General features: G+C 39.4%; 1 protein-coding gene across 1 annotated transcript in view; it reads left to right on the top strand.

Moving 5' to 3' along the window:
• The window catches only part of TENM4 (teneurin transmembrane protein 4), a 342,526-nt gene that overhangs the window by 115,716 nt on the left and 205,064 nt on the right, over window positions 1–21,746 (top strand). Inside the window, exon 3 of the mRNA XM_053934325.1 lies at window positions 19,252–19,504. Coding sequence (XP_053790300.1) covers window positions 19,252–19,504 — 253 coding nt within the window. The remainder of the gene's footprint in view (window positions 1–19,251; window positions 19,505–21,746) is intronic.

Below are 21,746 nucleotides of genomic sequence, written 5' to 3'. Positions count from 1 at the left end.
AAAATAGGACCCTGGGAACCATCAACCAGTCAGATATTTCTCTGTCTGATAAGGTCATGGATCATATCTTCCTGGAAGCTATGTGTAGGCATATGGATGACAGGGAGGTGGTTAAGAGCCAGCCACATGGCTTTGTAAAGGGCAAATTGCACCTGACTGATCAATTGTCCTTTTGTGATGCAGCAGTTGTGTAGGTGGAGAAGGGAAGGGCAACTAGTGTAATGTATCTTGGCTTCTTTAAGTCCTTTGAAGTGGTCCTACACAGCATCTCTGTTGCTCAGTTGGAGAGCTGTTGGTTCGATGGTGTGATGGGCTGACCTTGGCTGGCTGTCAGGTGTCCATCAAGCCACTCTGTTATCCCCCTCCTTGGCAGGGCATGGAGAGAAAATACAAAGAAAACTTCCTGTGTTGAGGTAAGGACAAGGTGATCACTCAGCATTTGCAGTCTCAAGCAACACAGATTCAGCTTGGGTAAATTAATTTATTTTATTGCCAATTTAGCAGAGTAGGATAAAGAAAAACAAGAAGAAATACAAAACTACATTGTCTGATTCTGTGGTAGCACTGATGAAAATTAAAGTCCTGGGACAAGTGTTTGTCCAGGCAGTGACATTCACTCCCAGCAGCCTGAGTGTAATGTATGCACTTCTGTAAGTGTACAAAGGATTCAGCACACTTCAGCATCTTGGGGAATCATTTGTTTCCTTGGCGTATATTGATTCCTGTGCTATGTATTGACTATCAGATCTCTTTCTTGTCATTTTCTATATGTTTTGTGCAATATCCAGATAAGCTTCTGTGTGACCACCAGGAGTAGGGAGGTCATTCCTCCCCTTTACTCAGCACTGGTGAGACCACATCTTGAGTGCTGTGTCCAGTTCTGGGCCCCTCCGTTTAGGAAGGACATTGAGATGCTTGAGCTCGTCCAGAGGAGGACAACAAGGTTGGTGAGGGGCTTGGAACACAAGCCCTGTGAGGAACGTTTGAAGGAGCTGGAGTTGTTTAGCCTGGAGAAGAGGAGACTTAGAGGTGACCTTGTTGCTCTTTACAACTTCCTGAAGGGAGGCTGTAGACGGGTGGGGGTCAGTCTCTTCCACCGGGCAGCAGCTGACAGAACAAGAGGACACAGTCTCAAGTTACGTCAGGGAAGGTGCAGGTTGGATATTAGGAAGAAAATTTTCACCGAAAGAATAATAAAGTACTGGAATTGTCTTCCCAGGGAGGTGGTGGAATCACCATCTCTGGATGTGTTTAAAAAAAGACTGGATGTGGCACTTGGTGCTGTAGTCTAGTTGAGGTGTTAGGGCATAGGTCAGACTTGATGATCTTAGAGGTCTCTTCCAACCTCATTATTCTGTGATTCTGTGGTTCTGTTGTGCCTCCCACCCCTGTCCCTCTAAATCCTTCAGCTTGCCTCCAGCACTTCTGATACTGCCTGTTCTGTGTCAGGTTACAGAATGATGAGCCACTGCATCTTTTTTTTTTTTTTAAATCCATACTGGACTATTCATTTTCATTGTAGTATCCTTGTTTATCGTGGAATTTTTGATTGTGTTTGCATCTGCATTATAACTAAATGAGAAAATTTAAAGTTTTCAAATTTTAATGGATTAATAGTGGCTATTCCATGGGAAAATATGCACTGTAACTGTCTGTGCAAAGAATAGACTCAGGAATTAAGAAGTATTTTGTCATTGTTTACAAAATGGCAAAGGTGGTACAGAATGATCTGTGCCTACCTGGAGAGAGGGCTTGAAGAGGAGGGGGATGGAAAATAAAAGAGTGGTGATTGCTACAATCGTGTGTATATAGCATGTATATTGCATGTAAATTATGAGGCAGATAATCTGACAAATGGTCAGGAAATTTTCTTTAAGATCTGTCTCTCAGATTGACCTCACAACAAGCAGGTCGGACAAAAGTTCCAGACTGGTGGATGAGATACAATCTTGTATGAGTAGAGAGAGAGGTTGACTGTTCAGAAGAACCTGATAGAAATTCTGGCACTGATTTAATTATAATCAGATTTGGGTGTAATATGTTACCATGGCAATTGTTTCCTAATTACTGAGTTCTCACAGGGATAGTACAAATGGAAAACAAACAAACAAATCAGTAGGAGTGTTTGATCTTTTCCACCATAATTGCAAAGGACTGGGTCTGATGTAGAAATGATGGGGAGGTATTCTATGACCCATAGCATATGAGTTTCATTTAGATGATCCTCATGGTCCTCACAGTACAAATGAAGGGTCTGTAAGAGGAAAAGGAGGAGACAGATAAGAAGAGCATGCCTAAGAATGGAATAATGTATGATTTAGTGAACTAGATTCTGATCTAACTAATTCTCTGGCTTCAGTGGAATTTAGCTTGGATTTACATTGGTGTAAACAGGATAATATCTGATCCAGATCTGGATCACTGAACCTTATATAGTCACAAGAAATATATCTGGCATTTCCTGTAATGTGTGGTATATTATACCTCTGTAGTATTTGCTAAGTCACATCACTTAAACCTTAGCTTATTTTGGAAGGGCAGTTAGTAAGGAAAGAGGATTATTTTTTTAAACGTCATGTTTGATGTCTTTCTTTCAATATAGCTTCCAACCTCCATCACATTGCTGTTTCATTCTAATTTAAATCATTAGATATAGGGGAGGACAAGGTAATCCATCCTGAAGAAGAAAAATAATCAATGCAAGTAGGTATAATTAGTAGTACTTTCCTCTGGTGAGTCAATGGTGTAGAAAGAGCTGAAAAACCACTGCATACTGCATTTTTTCTTCCTAATGTGTTGTGACTCCCTCACAGCTTTCATAATGAAGTTGTTTAGATCTCCCCTAGGACAGATATGTCTTTTTTTTCTAGTTAAACAGACTGACAAGCTCTGAATAATTTTATCTATGAAGAAAGATCCAGACATATAGACTCATGTGGGCAGCAGGAGTTTTAATTTTCTTATTTGTTGAAAACCAAAATAAGCTTTTGATGAAGCGCTTACTTCACACTTCATGTTTTTACTGAGTTTATTAAGTATATTTATAGGTGTAAATCCTTGGGGAAATTCTGTCTAAACCTGAATGTGCTTCCAGTCCCTGGGAGGCTAGGTACTAAGATTTGTTAGCTATATATGTTGTTGACTGCTCCTTTGCATTCATTCTGATTTGCCAAGAGAGTCTTCCTTTCTTGACAAGTTTAGTAGCATAAATTAGAAAAAGGAAATAATATGCCAAAAGATGAGAGCATGACTACTCCATGTGTTTAAACTTCTCCACCCGTCAGGTTATTTGTTTCATAAACCTGAGCTAGTGGGAATACACATAGAATAAATAAATCAGCATTTGAAATGAAAAATAATGAAACAAACCCTACGTCTTCTCTGGATGTTGGTGTAGAAGCAGATGCTTTACCAATAATATCTTACACAGTTTGGTACAGATTTTGCCTGATTTTTTGTGTACTCTTACTAGTTTAGAATACTTTGTGCAGGATGCCTGGCAGTTTTTGTGTGCTGCACCCACTTCATTTTCCTCCGTCTTTACATCTTGCTAGAATCTTCTTCCAGATGTATCTTGTCCAGTGTAGAGTGTTGCCTCTATAAATTGTATCAGAGCAGTATCTGGGCAGGCCTTCAGAAATACCAGGGTCATGTGCTTAAGGAAAAGCATAAGAATGTGATGTGTACATGTATAGAGAGGCCTTGTAGCCACAGCTACAAGAATAAAAAACAACCTAAGTGCCCCCCTTGGGATTTTTTGGTTTAAAAAAGCACAGTTCTCCTTCTTGCTACTGATCAAAGGTATCTGTGGCTCAAGCTGTGTTTTTGTTAGATCTGAGAGGAATCACATTGGCATAACTCTGACCCTGGCTCAGAACTAAACCACAGTGGCTTCTGGCGCTGAGATCTGAGCAGTAGATACCAATGCAGCACTGTACCCTGCACCAGACACCAGCTGTCGTGGCACTGACCCTTCAGAAGCCATCTCTCTTGTCCAGATGAGTGTATTTACCAGCAGGTCAGTCAGGCAGCCTGTACACTTGCACACCACCACTTGGAACAGTCTGTGTTTCTGTGTCAGAAATGTACAGCAGATGAAAGCTTATGAAAGGCTGTTCAGATCACTACTGAGATGGAGTCTTTGCTAATTTTCCAGCAGAAAACCACTCTGTTCCCTTTGTTGTGCCAAGTGCTGAGTTTCTGGACAACCTTCCACAGCTCAAACAGCTGCCTTCGTCTGCAGATCAGCTGTTTGAGCCACAATGCTGTTCCATGCTGCCAACCAGAGCCTTCCTTTTGCTTTCATACCTGTTTGTTTGGCGTATGCCACAGCTACAAAGCCTTTTGGAGTCAGCAGAGTATTTACCAGCAACTCCAAGTCAGCTGAGAGGTAGAAAAACACTGTCAATACTTGTTCATGGATCGCTGCTTCATTTACTAGAGATAGTGGTCTCCAAGGAAGGATGATCCTGGAGTGGAAGTTACCAGGTTTCTCTTGATCTCTTTGGGTACAAGTGTTATAATCTGCCATCCTTCAATTCTGAACAGCTAATTACCCATGATGGGATGCAAACCTTTAATAAAGGCAAATTTTCAGAACTTGTTGATTCCCACTGGACTGCAAAGTGTAGACTTATTGAAAACTTGGGTGACTGTAGTATGCATATAGAGGATACACCCCTCCCTGCAATTTGGATGACTCCCACTGTGTCATCCACAATTTTGACATCTTTTTTCTTTATGAGGAGGCTATTTTATTGGACAAGTCCCTCATCATAAGCTAGATGCTGTCTGTCTGAGGATTATCTTAAAAAGATCTTAAGTCTTTTACAGGGAGAAAAAAAAAGGGTTTTTCTGCACTGAAGGACTTTTGGGTGATATCTCACTTCACTGGAGCTTTTATACTGATTCCTAAAAAAAGTGGGGCTTCCTTCAAGACAAAGATATGACTGTCACTACTTTCTTCTTCTCACCATAAGTCATAAAATGACAGGATAGTTTGGGTTTGTAGAAACCTTAAAGATCATTGAGCTCCAATTCCCCTGCCATGGGCCAGCATACCTTCCACTAGACTAGAATGCTCTTGAGCTCTTCAAGATGGAGGTAGTCTTTTACATAAACAAGACCATCTGCATATGTATAACTAAGGAAAAGCAATAATTTTGTTTGGCTTGTTAAAGATTGTTTTGTAACTCATTATACAATCTGTGTTTGTCCCCCCAGTGCAATTGTCTTAATTTTTAACTATTTCCTAAGAAAATAAGCTCTAAATAACTGTATTGCCTGTCTGCCTGACTCCCTGTTACCTGTATTTTTAAGCTGTTGACCAGTTTTGGCTGCTTAATGGAGAGCAGAGGTCTCAAAGATACCAAATTCCTACAGGTTTTGTGGAAATTGACACCTTTGTTAAAGGAAAGATAAGGAGAATTACACCAATGTCCATTCTTTTTGTCAGCAGCCAGCAAGGCAGCCAAAACATACAAATTCCTAGATGGAAGCAGGATTGAGAAATTAAATACATACAGTCATGTGTACTTAGTCACAAATCTTTGAGCTGAACTTTGTCTTCATTACTTCAGAATTCACTATTTTCGTGTACAAACTGAGCTCTGTTTCTTTCATCATTCAATACCTTTAATTATAGCCATAATCATCTAATATGGAGTCCTATTATCAGATGCTCTTAACTAATTAATGCTGTAAATTACTGTAAAAATCCAGGGTGAAAGTTGCTATGCAATAAAAATATATTATTTGTGTTTCTGGTTCCCAGAAATATATATGTTTCTGGTTCCCAGTGTATACCAGATAGGTTATTTTAAAAGCACCATGTCCCAAATAGGGAAACTATCACTTTACTCCTCCAAGAAACACTGTGCAATTACACAGAAGCATGAGGGGTTTCTAACTGTCAACATTACTGCTGTGAATTTAAAGAAATGGAGAGTCTACATTCCCTGCTGCCTAGAGTTTTCCTATGAGATCAGGCCACCTCTTTGCCCTGAAGATTCCAGCAGATTTGGTTAGTCTGTGGGTTCACTTCAGGGAACAGTCTGGTGCTTTGCCTGTGGATCCTTCAGTAGACACAGATTGGACTGGGTAGGAGAGGGGTGCAGGGAAATTTGAACATGTACATCCAACCCTTCTGGCTTATATGGCTTATCAGAGCCGAGATTGTGAATTTCAGATTTGACTGATGGGGGAAGATCAAGGATGGTCCACATGAAAGTTGATAGTTTAGAAGAAAAGCTGTAGAAGAGGTGAAGACAGTCTGGTCCATCAGTGATCCTTCTTCAGGACCAATGTTTCCCTGCCTTGCTCTTCTTCTCTGGCATAATTTGTAATTTTTCTAGCTAGTTTCTGGCTGCAGTTGTATTTCCTTCACTTAATGTATCTACAAACCCTGCTCATTTGTTTTTCTTCAGTGAGGCATCAAATGCTGATTAATCTCAATGAATCCCCAGCATCTAAAACTTTCCTTAGGAGCCAGATACTGCCCACACTGTGCACAAAACTGCTGCTGACATCAAGAGTTATGTTGCAGATCAAGGCGAGTATTGACAATACAGGAGTTTTGCTGCAGATCAAGGGCAGTGGATCTCTGTGAGAGTTTCTTCACGTTTCTTTCCAAATGGCTATGCTGGCAGGGAAGTAGGCTGCTGGATTCATAACAACAGACGCAGATCTGTCCCTTCATGGTTTGATCACTGGAACTGAAAAATAAAGAAAGCCCTGCCTGGTTTCCACTATTAAAGTTACCCTCAAGTATTAAGGTATTTTTTTCAGAAAATGAGCTGTAAAGTTTCAACCATTCTAAAGAGTACTAAAACTCTTAGAGAGTTTTACACTTCTTTTCAGTGGAATCAGGGCTTCATCCTTCATGCAGCAGCTGTCTTGTTCTTTGACAGGCTTGGTGGCCATCCAGTGATGAGTTAAATGATTCTTTCCTGTAGTTTTGATGTCAATTTGACAAATATGTGAAGTACTTTAGCTTAAAAGTGAGCAATACAAAGTTCTATGCATAAACAAATTCTGTGAAATTTAAGCCTAAAAGTTTAAAATATCCAGTCATTAATAATTCATGTTATTAAGTAATTTTACTTCTGCTTCAGAAGTGTATTTTTGGAAGAGGTTCCCTCACAGTAGACTGAACAGGATGTGTTCTCTTAGCATTTGTAAAACCCTGTAGCCCGTTACTCATCCCACTGTTTAATTTGCAACTTGAGGTTTGTGATGGGTCCATTCCAAGCTCTGCATCATTCATCTAGAGGGTTGAGGAGGCTCTGGGACTTTGAAGGGAACAAAAATAAACCCTCTTTATCACATGTTATTTGTGAATTACAGAATAAAATATATCTTAATTATCATCTGTTTAATTGAACCAAAAAATTTTGTCACCCTCCTGGAGTTGTGTCAGTTGGTGCCGGTGGCAGACTAAAATAGCTTTAACATGATTGTCCCTAAAAAACCAAGGCAGTATTTTAATACAACTTTATTCTGAACTCCATTTTTTTCTGTTTAAAAAGAGATAGAAGGGGTATAAATTTTATAGGAAATGTTTCCAGCATGAAGCTGGTATAAATTGTTTTGCTCAGAGAATAACTAGCAATGTTTGAAACAAAGTTTCATATATAGCTGAAATGTATATTGTCAGGATACTTGGAAGTCATTAAAAAATCCCTTTTCTACCCTGAACAGTTGTTCTAGTTCTCTGACAGTGCATATATGAAATTATTGTTTATTGTTTTGATCACACCAAAGCCCTTGATAATATAGAGATGGGTGCATGTTTGCACCGTCTTCATAAGCCACTGATCTTTTCTAAACCATGCTGTGCTCACATTTGTTGAACAATATTAGAAGAAAATTATTACTTTATTTTGACATTTTTCCTAGGAAGCTCTCCTAAACTGCTTCAAAAAATGTCAAGAGCACTTACAGGAAGCAATGAAAAGAACCTTACAAAACTCATCTTTCCTGATAATCTGCGCTTTAAAGCCGTGCGCTTCGTGCCAAAGCGTTATCTGAGTGCGCTGTCACTCTCCTGAACTGCCATGTGCTAAGGGAACCTACAGCTAATACCGGACTTCAGACAGCACCAGGACTCTGTATTTCCAAAGAACATTACTAAACAACCTAAGCACCTGGCTCTGGGATCTGCACTAATATCGCTAATTTGGGGCTTGATTTTCAAATTTTCCTGCTAAATTTTTCAAGGCCACAGGTATCACTGAGTGGTGGAAATGAGAGCTCGTACCTTACTTCTGTTAGGGCACCTGAAAAGCTCTCTCTTGGCATATGTAGAGATACCAGTAATAAACCAGTGACAGTTTCACACATGGACAGTTTGTAGGCTTGTGTCAATGAAGAATGACTTGCAGAAATAGATCCGCCTCTCTCAAACCTCTTCTGCCTCTTCATGATAATAACTGCTGAATAGCCTGGTACCCTAGCTTTCCTCTGTTTCCCCTGCACTGAAGTAAACCACAATAAGCACTAGGATTATAAATAATAATTTCAATACTTCTTTTCTTGCAGAAAAGCTAAGGCAGTCTTTTTGTTCTACCAGAAGCCTTTTCATGTATTCATTTTAAATTAGCCTATTTTACAAAATGGAAGTTGAAGGGCAGCAGTCATCACTGCCAGTAAAAGCAATAGCTCATGGAAGGGAAACAAAGTGAAGAGAAGGAACTAAGAAAAGATCAAAATCTTTTAACTATAACATGTTTTTTCTGTCTCTGTAGCACAGTATACATTTGTCTCGCTGTATCAAGGCAGAGATATACACAAATGTACATTCAGAATATTAGGGTGAAAAATTAACATCAGAACATGTATAAATGTCTTTATGATCTATTAATATTCAGGTGCAGTGTATTTATAGTTTTGTTGATATAATTTAAGCACTACAGGTTTGCAACATGAAGTGTAGAAGTAAAAAAAAAAAAAGAAAGTGATAAATGAGATTCATCATGAATATTTCCTCTCAGACAAAGGGTCTGTTGTCAAAGGGTCTGTATCAATTAGTACTGAGATTTTTTGGGGTGGAGACATTATGAATAGTTAGAAAACCATACATGCTGGATAAGCTACGTTGCCATTCCATCATGGTGCTTTTGTGAACAAAGTGCAGCATTGCTGAGGGATGTCTTGACAGATTCATAGTTTTGATTTTCTTTTAGTGGCCTCTTCAAGTGTTAATAAAAATATAAAAGTTTTATGTCTGTTTCAGAATTATTTGGAGTGCAGCCATCTGCAATAGTGCTTCCAAGAATGTCAAATAGAACCTGAAGGGAAAGGTCATGGAGCCCAGCTCTCACAAATCAGATTCCCGTGCCAAAGGGAATAAGGTTTTCCACCTGTGCAGAGAGATTTTACACTCATCTGCACCCATGGTTTTCACCAAAGGACATCAGTCAGCTTTGCGTATGTGGTGGATGGGGCGGGGGATGTAGGTAGTAATCCCTGTGACAGACATCATGTCAGTCACAGCTGTCAGATGGAATTGTTACCAATTTATGTTGTGCTTTGGAGGTGTTTAATAGAATTTTCTTCGTTAAAACTTTAAAGGCAGGAAAAAAATTAAAAGGAGCATGCGAGCAAGGAGTGGGTAACAAAGGAAAAACCGGAGAGCTGGTTATGTACTGTGCAGTACCTCTGTTCGGTAGCACCTGGGGGGCAGCATGCAAAGAAGTTGATCCGAAGTCATGATAAAACAAAAAATTGCCGGCAAAGACTTGAATTAGTTTCAGTTGCTGCCAACATGAAATCTCCCCATTTTTTCTCAAGACTGGATAATTAAAATCATTACTGCTTGTTAGCATTGTGCTGGACCACATCATGTTGCATTCAATACGCACTTTGCTGTGAAATAATGGAATTGTGTGTTTCCAGAAACTTATTTATTCACAAGCCTGGGTAACATATAAATGAAAAAGAAAGGACAAAACCATACCTCAGATGTTTGTGCCATGCAACTCCCTGGTGGCTGTGGGATTGACATGCCATTTGAGGTGGGAATCCAGACCCAAAGCTTGCAAGTTAACATTAAATACAGCAAATTAAAAAAAAAAAAAAAAAATTGCAAGATATTATTTCATCCTGACCACTATGACCACATACCTGGTTCTGACACATGGTCAAACTGCATGAAACTTGTGTGCTTCATATTTGCAAAAGGATGGGCTCTGGATTGTCATGGCTGACAACATTGTAAAAAATACATAAAGCAGACTATTTCCTCAGCTGCCATTAACAGTCAGCTTTGCTGATGAAGCTGGGGATCTGTCAGTCCTTTGTGTTTGTGCACAGCTAAGTCACAACTGTGCTGCAATTTAGAAAAGATTTTTGAAGGGTGTAAGCAAAATAGAGAGTGTTTGTTCATTTTATTTTTATGGAGAAACAGACAAAGATCAGGTCTATATTTCAATTTTTCTAATACAGGTATATGAAAAAACAAAAGGCCAGCAATATCTGAGAGCTTTGCTGGCAAAATCCTGAGTTTATTTGCTATTACAGCAGCCAGAGGCACCTTTTACTCATGTACTTCTGTTTCAGGAACTGCTTAATGCAAACAATTCAATAGCTTATGTAGCTATACAGGTAATCATGTCTGGTTTGGGCAAGGGTGAACTGGGTGGTTATCTGTTATATATATATATGTCTCCATATGTTACTGTATGAAAGGATCACAAAACAGACACAGGAGGGAGTGTATGGATGGAAACGAGCAAAACTCTCTCTGCATCAAAGAGTTCCTTGGGGCCTCAAGTCAATAAACTGCAGACATCAGAGAAATGCACTACATTTCTTTCAAGAAGAACAATCCTAGGTGTAATAACAGTTGTATTCTTAAATGTGCAGTGGAGGGGGCAACAAATCAGAACTTTTTCCATTTCCCCAGGCCTTTTATGCATGAGGGATGGCACCCAGCTGCTTTTGCCAAGTCTGTGCAAGTTGGACACTTTGGACAGGAGACTAGCAATGATCTAAGTGGCGTAGTTGGCTAAACTGTAGATACTGGGATATGATGGGTGGCTACAAATGAGTTTTAGCATTCGTGTGCAGTACAGAAAACAATGGGAATTGAATACACCTTTCTAACACTTCAAAAAAGGCATGTAGCTTCAGAAGTACTGACTTCATACATCTCTCACTTAGAAAAGAGAAAGCTGCAGGATCCCAGTTCTTCAGGAGGAGTTTTATTTACACACGTTTAGAAACATTCAATGAGTGTAATTTTTAGCAACTCGAAATCAGAGCACTGATGCACCATCCTTAGCTCCAGGCCAGCAGATTTTCTTGCCTGACATTATGGTGCTGTACCCTGCTAAGATGTAGTGCAGGTTGGTTATCCTCAGTCATTTAGCTGGAAGGGAGCTTACAGGCGCCATCAGTGCTGTCAGAATGGCACAGCAAACTTATTTGAGCATCCTCGAAAATTAGGAGAGTAGCAGTTATGGGTTTCCAAACATGAGAACCCAGACCTAAGGGGCTGAGAGCTCAGTGTGGTTGACTGGAGCATCTCACCTGAGTGGTGAGGCTCACGGTGAGTTTTTATGTTTGGGCTATTTCTGAGAGGAAAGGAGCTCTAATAAGGCATTGTTTTTTTGTTTGTTTATATGCTTAGACCAGAAAGGCCAGCAGTTCAACAGCTTGAGATTTCAACGGCTACTATTGCCTCCAGTGTGTGGTGTCAGGGTAGTTAAAGATGTTTCTTTTCAGTAAGTCCAGCAGAAAATTCAGCCTCCAGGGCTGCAGGAGAATTTGCTTAGCTGGGCACAGTAGAAGCTACTTTCCTGTTTCCCATAAATTATTTCACAACTTAAAAATGTTGTTTGAATTTACACTTTGCCAGATACTTTTGGGTTTTTTCACTTTCCTTTGTGCTAAAGACAATGATTCTTTATAAACTGTCAGAGCCTCAACAGTAGTACTCTGCCTTGATCTTATTAGACTGTGACTCCCTTTTTTGAGTAATGAATATCATAAGTTAAAACCCTGCATATCATCCTTTGATGGTGTCCTGAAACTTTTTAAAACCATTACTTATAGAGCATTCAATCCAGTCAGATGCATGCTGATGAAAAAACAGCCACCCAGAGCTCCTGCTGACTATGTACAGGCAAAACTTGACAGCCCAGCATCAAAGAAAAAAATTGATTTCAAACCCAGAAGTCAATATCTTGCTTTTGCAAAGGCACTTTGGCACTTGAGAGGAAAGTTTGCATGTAATGTACACATTTGATGAACAAAATACAAAGGAGATGGCTTGTTTGGACTTGATTTGGTGCACCCATGGTTTTCTATAAACAGTAAAGCCAATGGAGTGGTGATCTGTGCAGCTGGAGGGGAGCTTCAACTTGTTTTACACATGCACAGATAGCATCTAAATGGGCCTGATTTTTGATGTAATTGATCGAAACAAATGAAGTTCCTTAAGTACAGCTATGACCTGGTAATGTTTCAGGATGAAGTCTTAATAAGTTTATAAAGTCTAGTCTTGTCAGTCAGTAACAAAGTGCTATTTTATCTGCTACCTGATTTTGTGGTCCCTCATTTTCACTTTCTACTCGTTATGGTCAGTTTGTGAGATGAAGAATGATTGCCTCTTTTACATGTGGTATACTGCTGGAAGTTCAGATTTTGATAGTTACAGAGTCTTTCTGCCCTGGTCCTAATATGTTTAGCTTTAATAACAATATCTAGAATAGCTATGGACAGTGTCTGGAGACATTCATAGGGACAGTGAGTAGTGTTGTCATGAAAATACACTGCAGGTTTTAAATTCTGCAGCTTTTTTTGGTGCTCAGTCTTTGTAGCACATGCTATTGCAAATTCAATGTCCAAGTTGCACATTTAGAGGGATACTCAAAACTATTTACATCTGTATAGCTGATGTTCCTCTAGTAAGTAGTTTCCAATGTTTGTGGATTTTTGTGAACAGAAGACTACACCAAAGTTGCATGGGAAAACTCTTCTTTAGGCTTCAGTTGTCCACAGTTGGTTGCGTGTTTATGCACATGGCATCACAAAGTATGGGTGAGATACAAGGCTGTGAAGATTGCAACTCAAGGAGTTCAGCTGGAAAAAGACTCTGAGCCAGAATACTCTCTAGAACCAGTACACAGACACTGATGATTCTAACTGCATAGATGAGGACTATGCTCTTCTCTGGGTGAGAGCCCTTAATGGAACAGCAGCCCCCTATTATTCTGTTACGTGAAATAAAACAGAGGAAAAAAAGGTGTAAAGTTAGCTGTCCTATTGTTAATGGAGGTTATACATCAGCACTTTGCTTTCCTTTTATGTTTCAGTGTCATTTTGAAAACTGGGAACACAAGATGTTGCTATAGGAAAGGATGTGTTTCGCAGTCTGTTGAAAGCACTCCACTTCATAGTAGGAGAAGCTAGTCTTAAGTGAAATTCAGTGGTTGTGTGTCTTAAGGAGAGATACAGTCGCTCAAGTTGTAACGCTGATTCTCCTTTTTAAGTGTTAGTGAGGCAAAACACTTTTGCAAACACTTTATCTCTGCTCAGATAAATCATCTGACTACTGAGTGACCTATTTCACTCCATCTCTTTTCATCCTCCTGTGCAGTGGCTTCCTCACTGGACTGTCTCATGGAGACAGACACTGTTGTCAGACATTCCTTGAAGGAGGAAATTCTCCTCTAGGTTGCAGAATATTAGTGCCAGCCATGGGGTGGACTAGCTTGGTACAAAAGAGGTACCTTTGCACACTACTTCAGCTCAGTCTAGATGTTGCACGTGCAGCTGGATTGTCTGCAGATAGAATTAAAACTGGGTCTGTAATTTGTCCTGGCTGTAATCAAAAGCTACTAAGGTACCCTTCGAGCAGGCAGCTCCTCCTGCTTTGATTTTCCTCCTAACATTTTTCCATTATCTACCAAATTGGGGCTTAAATACTCTGCTCCCTTTTCATTTTGCAGACACCATCATTGGCTTGGCATGTGTCTGATAGGGAAGCTGTTTCTGGCAAGCAGTTCTCACTTCTTAATAGCAAATTCCCTGTGTCCCCTACAAAGGTGATGGAAAAGACCCAGTTCAGTTTTTCCTAGTCCACCTGACCTTAAGTGCCTCATCAGATTCCTGAGAGAAGCACCCCAGCTCCCATACCCAGTGGCACCCAGGACAGGGAGCCCTGTGAAGGTGATTTCAGCTGGCTGGTGCAAGTGCTGTGACTGTACATCTGCAGCAGACTGAAGTGGGTCCTATAGCTGAAGCACAGCTCTTTGCTGTTCTGTCGATTGAATGCAGAGTACATTGTTTAAAAAAAAAATAATTTCCTCTGCAAGAAGTGGCAGGATTGGGGCTGGGGGTGTTTATCCTTGTGAGTGGGCACAAGCACAATTGTCCAAAGTCACACTAGCAAGTTCATCATCACAGCTACTGTGGAGCTGAGGTTCAAGGGAGCACAGTGATTCATTCCACCTGGCAATATATATACAGTGAGTAAAGAGAAATATTTCCTGCACCTAATCCAGACAGCAGTTAGGCATCAGTCTGTCTGAATGTGAGCAGACGTACAAATGACAAATGTGTGGAGGAACAGAATAAGCTGGGAAAAAAAATGAGAACGTATTTTTCACTCAGAGGTTAGCACATTTGCAGTGAACACAGTCCCAAAACCTAATGAATCAAAAAGTGTAATTGTTACATAGACTAATTTCAAAAAACAGTACTACTCATTAAAGATTAAGGGAGAGAAAAGGAACATGAGGTTCAGACCTTTTATTGAATTTTGTCATACTAGGTCCTCATTGGTAATTTTTTATGGTTCACATTTATTCAGATCTTCATTCACAGCCTTCTGTCAAGGCTCTCTAACATGTACCAAGTACAAGCTTCATTAACTGTATTATCTTTCAGCTCTGCTTTATCTGTGATTACCAAGCCAGTGTTTCTCAATTACATTTTAATGTTAGAAAACAAGTTTAAAAAAAAGCCACAAAAAAACGAACATAAAAGCAGTTTGATTTCAATTTGTTTTTTGCATTCAGATTTCCAAAGTTTCCTTACATTTGAATACAGACATGTTAGATATAGTGTGGCTACCCATTAGAGAAAATGAGGCTTATGGGGAGCTCTTTAAGTTCTGGCTATTTAGACTTCCATGGTTCGCAGCCTGTCTTCTAGAAATGTTGAACTTTATCTCTGGGATGCTCTTTCATTGGCCCCTGGTGTCTAGGACTGTGACTGGTGTCTAAGACTCCTTTGCTATTGACAGGTCTCTTCTGTTGTCCCTTCAAGGCACAAATCAACCCTTAAACTGTTTTGCTTGACTCTGAGACTATTAGAAGTTTGGATAGGTGGGGGAGAGGTGCTTTACAAGGTGTTTGTTGTATTCCTTGGTGTTCTGTTAGTTCAGCTGATCCCTCTGGGTAGCTCATGTCAAGTTTTTCATTCTAACAAGTAGAGAGGGAATGATAAAGTCTGTGTCTTTTTAGAAACCAAAGAGGAAAATTGCAAGAAGGAAAATTTGGAAAATTCTCTCTTTTGGAGTAAACAAAGATAACTTACAGATAGTCACATTTAGCTATCTTATACTTGGTTAAGAAAGGTCTTGGAGAATCTTGTACAATTTGTGCACTGGCCACGGTGTTCTGCTCCTTTATAAAGTCTTCTGAATTCCTGTGCTGCTGTTGTCCCAGTAAAGGCTTGCTGGTAGATGCAGAGAGCTGTATCAGACTTCCCCTGTATCCCACCTACATGATGAGATCTGTAAAAATTCAATTCTGTGTAATAGACAGCGAATGATCCGAGCATCTTCCCAGTGTGTAAGATCTACAAACATACATGATGTAAGAGAGCCATTGCAGCCAGCATTAAGTTCTCCTTCCTGTGGGGAAATACGGCCACACGGTTTATATCACTCAGACATTGTGGGTCTAGTTAATAGTCATAGAATCACAGGTTTGGGTTGGACGGAACCTTAAAGACTCTTTAGTTCCAACCCTCTGCCATGGGCAGGGACACCTTTTATCAGACTGGGTTGCTCAAAGACCCATCCAGCCTGTCCTTGAACACTTCCAGCGGTGAGGCATCTACAGCTTCTCCGAGCATACTCAAAAAAGGGGACAGTTGAAATTTTAGGAAATCAAGAAAGATTTTTTTTTTTTTTTTGGCTTTCATGATCCGTTGCAAATCCCATAGGAGCTTGGTCACAGCCGAGGGTAAGAACCTTAACAGGTTTTTTTTTTTGCATCAAGAAAATCCTGCACAGCTGCAGTCATTTTCAGTAAGATCATTTCCTGGCTTGTGCTTTTGTCTATACCTTATTTCTGATGTTCCTTAATTTGAGCAGAAGACAATAAAAAAAAGAAATTATCATAAGGCAAGGGAAATAATTACTAATTCTAGTCAAGGTATATTAAATTCTATAGTGCTCAGACATGGCATAAGTATTCAGAATTTGTATATGAATGAAATAAAAAACATTCTGGAAGGAAAAGCTACTTAAATGTTAGAAAAACCAAAATGTAAGCTATAAAATCCTGTGAAAAATCACATAGACCAGAGTAAGATAGATATGCTGTCGTTACTTAGCAAAGAAATCACAGAGAATATGAAAATAGAGAATGAAAATAACACATTTTTACTTGATTCAAAAGCATTATCCATAATAGCATCTGCAATGTGTCTGTAATAATATGGTGTAAATTGGAATTTACATAACGGATCTTTGAAAACAGGCTTTGACTCACAATGTGAAAATGGTGCCTCCAGAAGGAAAAGTCAACCAATAGCAGGAGAACTTTGCAGAAGGCCTATTGCTTATTCCAAGATCCACCCATTTAGCCCCTTTGTAGATTGCGTAGTATTCCTCTCAGACGTGAGCTGTGCTGAAAACTTAAATAACTGGTCTTGGAAACCTCTGGTATGTTTCTCCTGAATAGACAAGTCATTTTCTCTGGGATGAATTAAGTTCTTATTAATGGTGATAGAGTGACAGCCCTAAAAGTTGGAAACTAACTATTTGTGTTCATCTCCCTCAGCTGGATTTAATACACTCTTCCTATCTTGATTCCTGTCTGTTGAGTAGGAGAAGAGTGATTAATTTAGCTAAGCCAGGAGTAGAATTCCTTCACTGTTGTTTTTATTGCCTCAATGGTCAGGACTTCAACTAAGCAACAGTCCCCAGCAATATCCAGTCCAAGAACTGTTGGACACTTCGATTCACATAGTGTTGCAGAGCTGAGGTGAAACTGGTTTAGTTCTGATACTTCTCGTCTATACAGTCCATGCTCATTGCTCTTCCCTTTCATTTGCGGGCTGATGTGCATGTCAGAGACCAGTATTATTGGCATTATAGGGATTTTTTTAAGTTTGATTGAGCTTTGCTAAGTTAGATTTTTTAGTAGTTCCTTAGATTCCCTTGAAAAGTCTGTCTGTCCAAATGTAGATGATCAGTATGGATCTCTTTTTTAACTTGTTGTTTTCTGTATTACTGATATAAAATAGAGAGAGAGACCAGTAGGTATGTATCTGACCTTTCTGGGGATTTAGGGTAAAATTGGCTTTTAAGATTGGAACCCTAAAACCACTCAGTTCTCCCTGTGGAATATGTACCCCTGTTTGTGTGTCTAACCTGTCAAAGCCAGAGGTAAATATATGTCCAGTCAGAATAATGGCACCTCTGTAATTAGCACTTTGTTTTGTTTTGTTTTGTTTTGGTTTGGTTTGTTTTTTTTTTTTGTTTTTTTTTTTTGTTTTTTTTGTTTGTTTTGTTTTGGTTTTTTTTTGTTTGCTAGACTACCTCAAACACCATTAGGTTCTTGTATAACCAATCATAGTTAATGATGAGGTAGTGTGAGTCAACACAGGGTGAGGAGGGGCAGGATGGCTCTCTCACACATTGCCATGTTTTAGCTAATGTGTTTAACTATCTGAAAAGCTGCAGAGACACTGTGAATACTTTTTCAGTTCCTCTCCTAAATCCAAGTCCTAATCCAAATTTCAAAAGTATCATTACATGTCTGATACAATTCATTACAACCACATACAGTTTGTTCAGTTCTGAGGTCTCTAATTAGAGAATAAATGGGGGTTAATTTCCCATGATACAGAAGTCTGGTAAATATTAGATTGATAGAATAGACATTATTTTCAGATAAGGCATCACAAAATGATTGTGTACTTCAGAGTCACAGAATGGGTGAGGTTGGAAGGGACTACAGTGGGTCATCTGGTCCAAACTTCCTGCTCCAGCAGGGTTGTCCCAGAGCACGTTGCATACAATTGTATCCAGACAATTCTCAAATATCTCCAGCAAGGGAGACTCCTCAACCTCTCTGGGCAATCTGTTCCAGGGCACAGTATTAATGACTTTTGAGCATGAGCCCACTAAAAGTAGAGAGATATATGTGTCCTGTTTCTCATATGCAGTATGCTGTACTGTCAGTCTCCCTCCAGTTCTATCAAATACTTCAGTTTTCTTCATTTCCAAAAAAAACTTGAAAAAAAAAAAAAGTAAAAATACAGATATAATCAGCACTTGCTTCATCTTTCCTAGGTGTTTGGCTTCCTCAGTCTGCATTCTTCAGTCTCTTGGCTAAGAAATACTCTGAGATTTACTCAAAGTAGCCATATCACTGATCTTTAACATCTTTATTCACTTTCTGTTGTTTCATTTTCCTGACACATCGGATTTTATGCCACATGAATTTTTTACTCAGTTTGAGTACATTTCTAACAGTACAAACTATTGGATTTTGTTAAATTGTATAACCCTGACATGCTTTTCTGGCTTTCACTAAACCCAGTCTATGATTAAATGTATTCTTAGTCTTCTTCTTGACTTAACTATTGAAAGTTCTCAGGCAAAATAGGCAGAGCAAACTTCTCTGGGAGCTGTATATCCATCATAAACTGGCTCTAACATGTTATCTATCCAGACTGGGTGTATTTTTCATGCTTTATCACAAATCAGTGCCACAGATAGATTGCGGTTTGCAACCTGCAGTTGTTCATCGGAGTTAACTTGGCTGTCAGGACAGCCTTTCTGCAGTGCTTTAAACTTTCATAACTTTTGTGCGTGAGACTGAATTATTTTTCTAGCTGGCTCAAAGATCAACGCTGTCATTAGAACATGTGGAACAAGGCTATGAGTTTCATTTAGGATGTGTGACACCCCAGCCTTGATAATTTTTAGAAGTGTCTGCACATAAATGAACCCAGTATGATACTACTCAAATCATGAACCTTAAAAGTATTTTACTTACATTTTAGATCATCCTCCAAATATTCAAAATCATTCAAGACTTCGAACTCCACCACCTCCAATATCACATGCTCACACCCCAAATCAGCATCACGCGGCCTCCATCAATTCCCTGAACAGAGGGAACTTCACTCCACGCAGCAACCCGAGCCCAGCTCCTACAGACCACTCTCTCTCTGGAGAACAACCAGCCACTGCTCAAGAGCCAGCCCATGCTCAGGACAACTGGTTACTCAACAGTAACATCCCACTGGAGACAAGGTAGGTCACCTTCTTTAGAACTTACAATGTTCTGACTGTGTGTGCTCATGGTGTTACGGAAAATACACACACCTGCATAGCCAGCCACCTAGTTTGTGAACTGGTGTTTGACTTATGCATTTTGCATTGTATTTCTTATTCCTTGTGTCTTTTTATTTTGACTAGGAGAAGAGGAAATTGCTCTTCTTTCATAAACTAAAAATGTTGCCTTTAACGGCTGTTTATAAGGTTATTTTCCTCATTTATAATTGGAATCAGGATCACAGATTAAAATGTTCTTGGTTTTCTTTCTTTTATTCTCCTTTATTGTCTTTTCTTCCTATGTGGTAGGATAAATCAACATCCTATTTATAAAACTGAAATCAGTCAGTATATTGAAAAGATTTAGCCTTGTAGCTGTGCCTCATCAAGCAGTACTTTTGTAGTGTGTAATTCAGGAAAGGTTGATCTTGTCTCACCTAATGAAGAGAGGTTAGCTGCTGCCCTTTTCAACATTACTCCAGCAAGCATGAAACACTGGATAGCCTAGCTTCAGTCATTTAATGGTGTTTCCATTTAGCGCTCAAATTCTTTTCCACCTATGCAACACCTGAAGGGTGTGACAAGGGTGTGCCAAGTTGTTGTAGTCCATAGCTTTGTTCAGATTCTGTGTGAGTTCTGGAAAAGAGAGCTCTCACAGTCCCTCAGCCTCAGTCCTCCTATCTGGTGGTGAGTGCATCTACTTGCAGTCCCACTTGCTTTCTCCAGAGATATTGCTTCACTATTTCCTTTGCTACTGAGCAGCCACTGGGGATGCTGGAGTCATTAGCTCCCATACATGGTGTCTTTTTCAGTCTGCAGAGGAGTCTTCCAAGTCTAAAACATGGTGCACTTACTCAACTGTCTTTGTCTAACCTTCTCAAACCAACAAGATTTTAGACAGCAAAAACCATACAATAACTGAAAACTGAGACAGGGCCCAAATTTGTCACAATGCCTGTAAGAATCTCACTGAGAGGCAGCAATAGCTGCAGCTGTATCATGGGACAAATTGTACCCGGTTTTGCAAACTTCTGCTAAGAGAATGTTTTTTTAAAAATGAGCACATCTGTCAATCTTTTTGAGAATGAGCTATATATGCTGGCCCTCTTAAACTTCTAAAACAACCTCAATATCACATTTTATGGCATTTAAAAATAATTAATTTCTCTGTGACTGCTTGATTAAAAAGACTCAACTAAGAAGCTGGATCCAAAAGATTAAGACAAAATTATAAGCAAATAATGCAAGTGTGATTTGGCAACAGTTTTAGTAATTATATTGTCTTAGTAATTATCAAGCACAAATACCAAAGCATTGAGTTTTATGTGATAATTCTTATTAAAATTACATTAAAAAATACTTAGGCCCTACTCCTGCAAGTCTTTTGTAATAATCCTCTATAATTCTGAAGGAAGTCCTGTGCCTTTTCCTAGCCAGGTGGTGAATTCGTTATAGAAGCGATAATACACTGTTTTAGTAGTGCAAAACCTTAAAGGCTCCTCATTTCTTCTATGAAATCATTGTGGATGAAAATTTTTCAAGATCTGAAGCAGAGTGCTCTTGTTACAGGTTGAATTGGTCACATTATTGCTGTTAATCAGACTGGCAGTTGGAGGACTACCTGCATGAAGAGCTCTTTCTGCATCATTTGATGATTTCACTCTAGCATCACAGATCAGTCACATTTGTACTTGGTCCTCAGTCTAACTATTTTATTAATTTGGTAGAAAACAGGTCATTTCAAGACTGATGGTGAGGCTTTTGACACACTGGTTGAAATGGTGTCATTTCACTCAGTGTTTCTTTTTGACAACAAGCATGTTGGAAAATATGTCATTTTGTGCCAACAGCAAATGAACACTGCTGACTGTTCCTCCACTTATACAACCTTAAGACAATAAAATGTGTTATAATGGTCATAAAGAGGAGGCTGAGCTGCATAGATGATCAGTATATCTGTGACTAACTTCTAGTCTGACAGTCAGCTCTTCTGGCACGCAGAGGTCTTCCATTTCCTTCAGTGGGAATTATGTAGACATAAAAGACCAGGCTTCAGAGCTGTTTAGCAAACTTGGATGCCCAATTCAGCCTCTTCCATGAGACTGATCTTCCCCATCTTCTCCACTGCAAAGATTTTTAGAACCATATAAAAAGACCATCACCTAAGAGAATAAAATATCCAATATGTAGAAATTTAAGTCCTGGGCAAGAGACATAAATC

The sequence above is a fragment of the Vidua chalybeata genome, chromosome 2, assembly GCF_026979565.1.
Source record: "Vidua chalybeata isolate OUT-0048 chromosome 2, bVidCha1 merged haplotype, whole genome shotgun sequence".
Classification (NCBI taxonomy): Eukaryota; Metazoa; Chordata; class Aves; order Passeriformes; family Viduidae; genus Vidua; species Vidua chalybeata.
The sequence above is the reverse complement of the archived record's forward strand: the minus strand, read 5'-3'. Positions and strand labels throughout refer to the sequence as shown.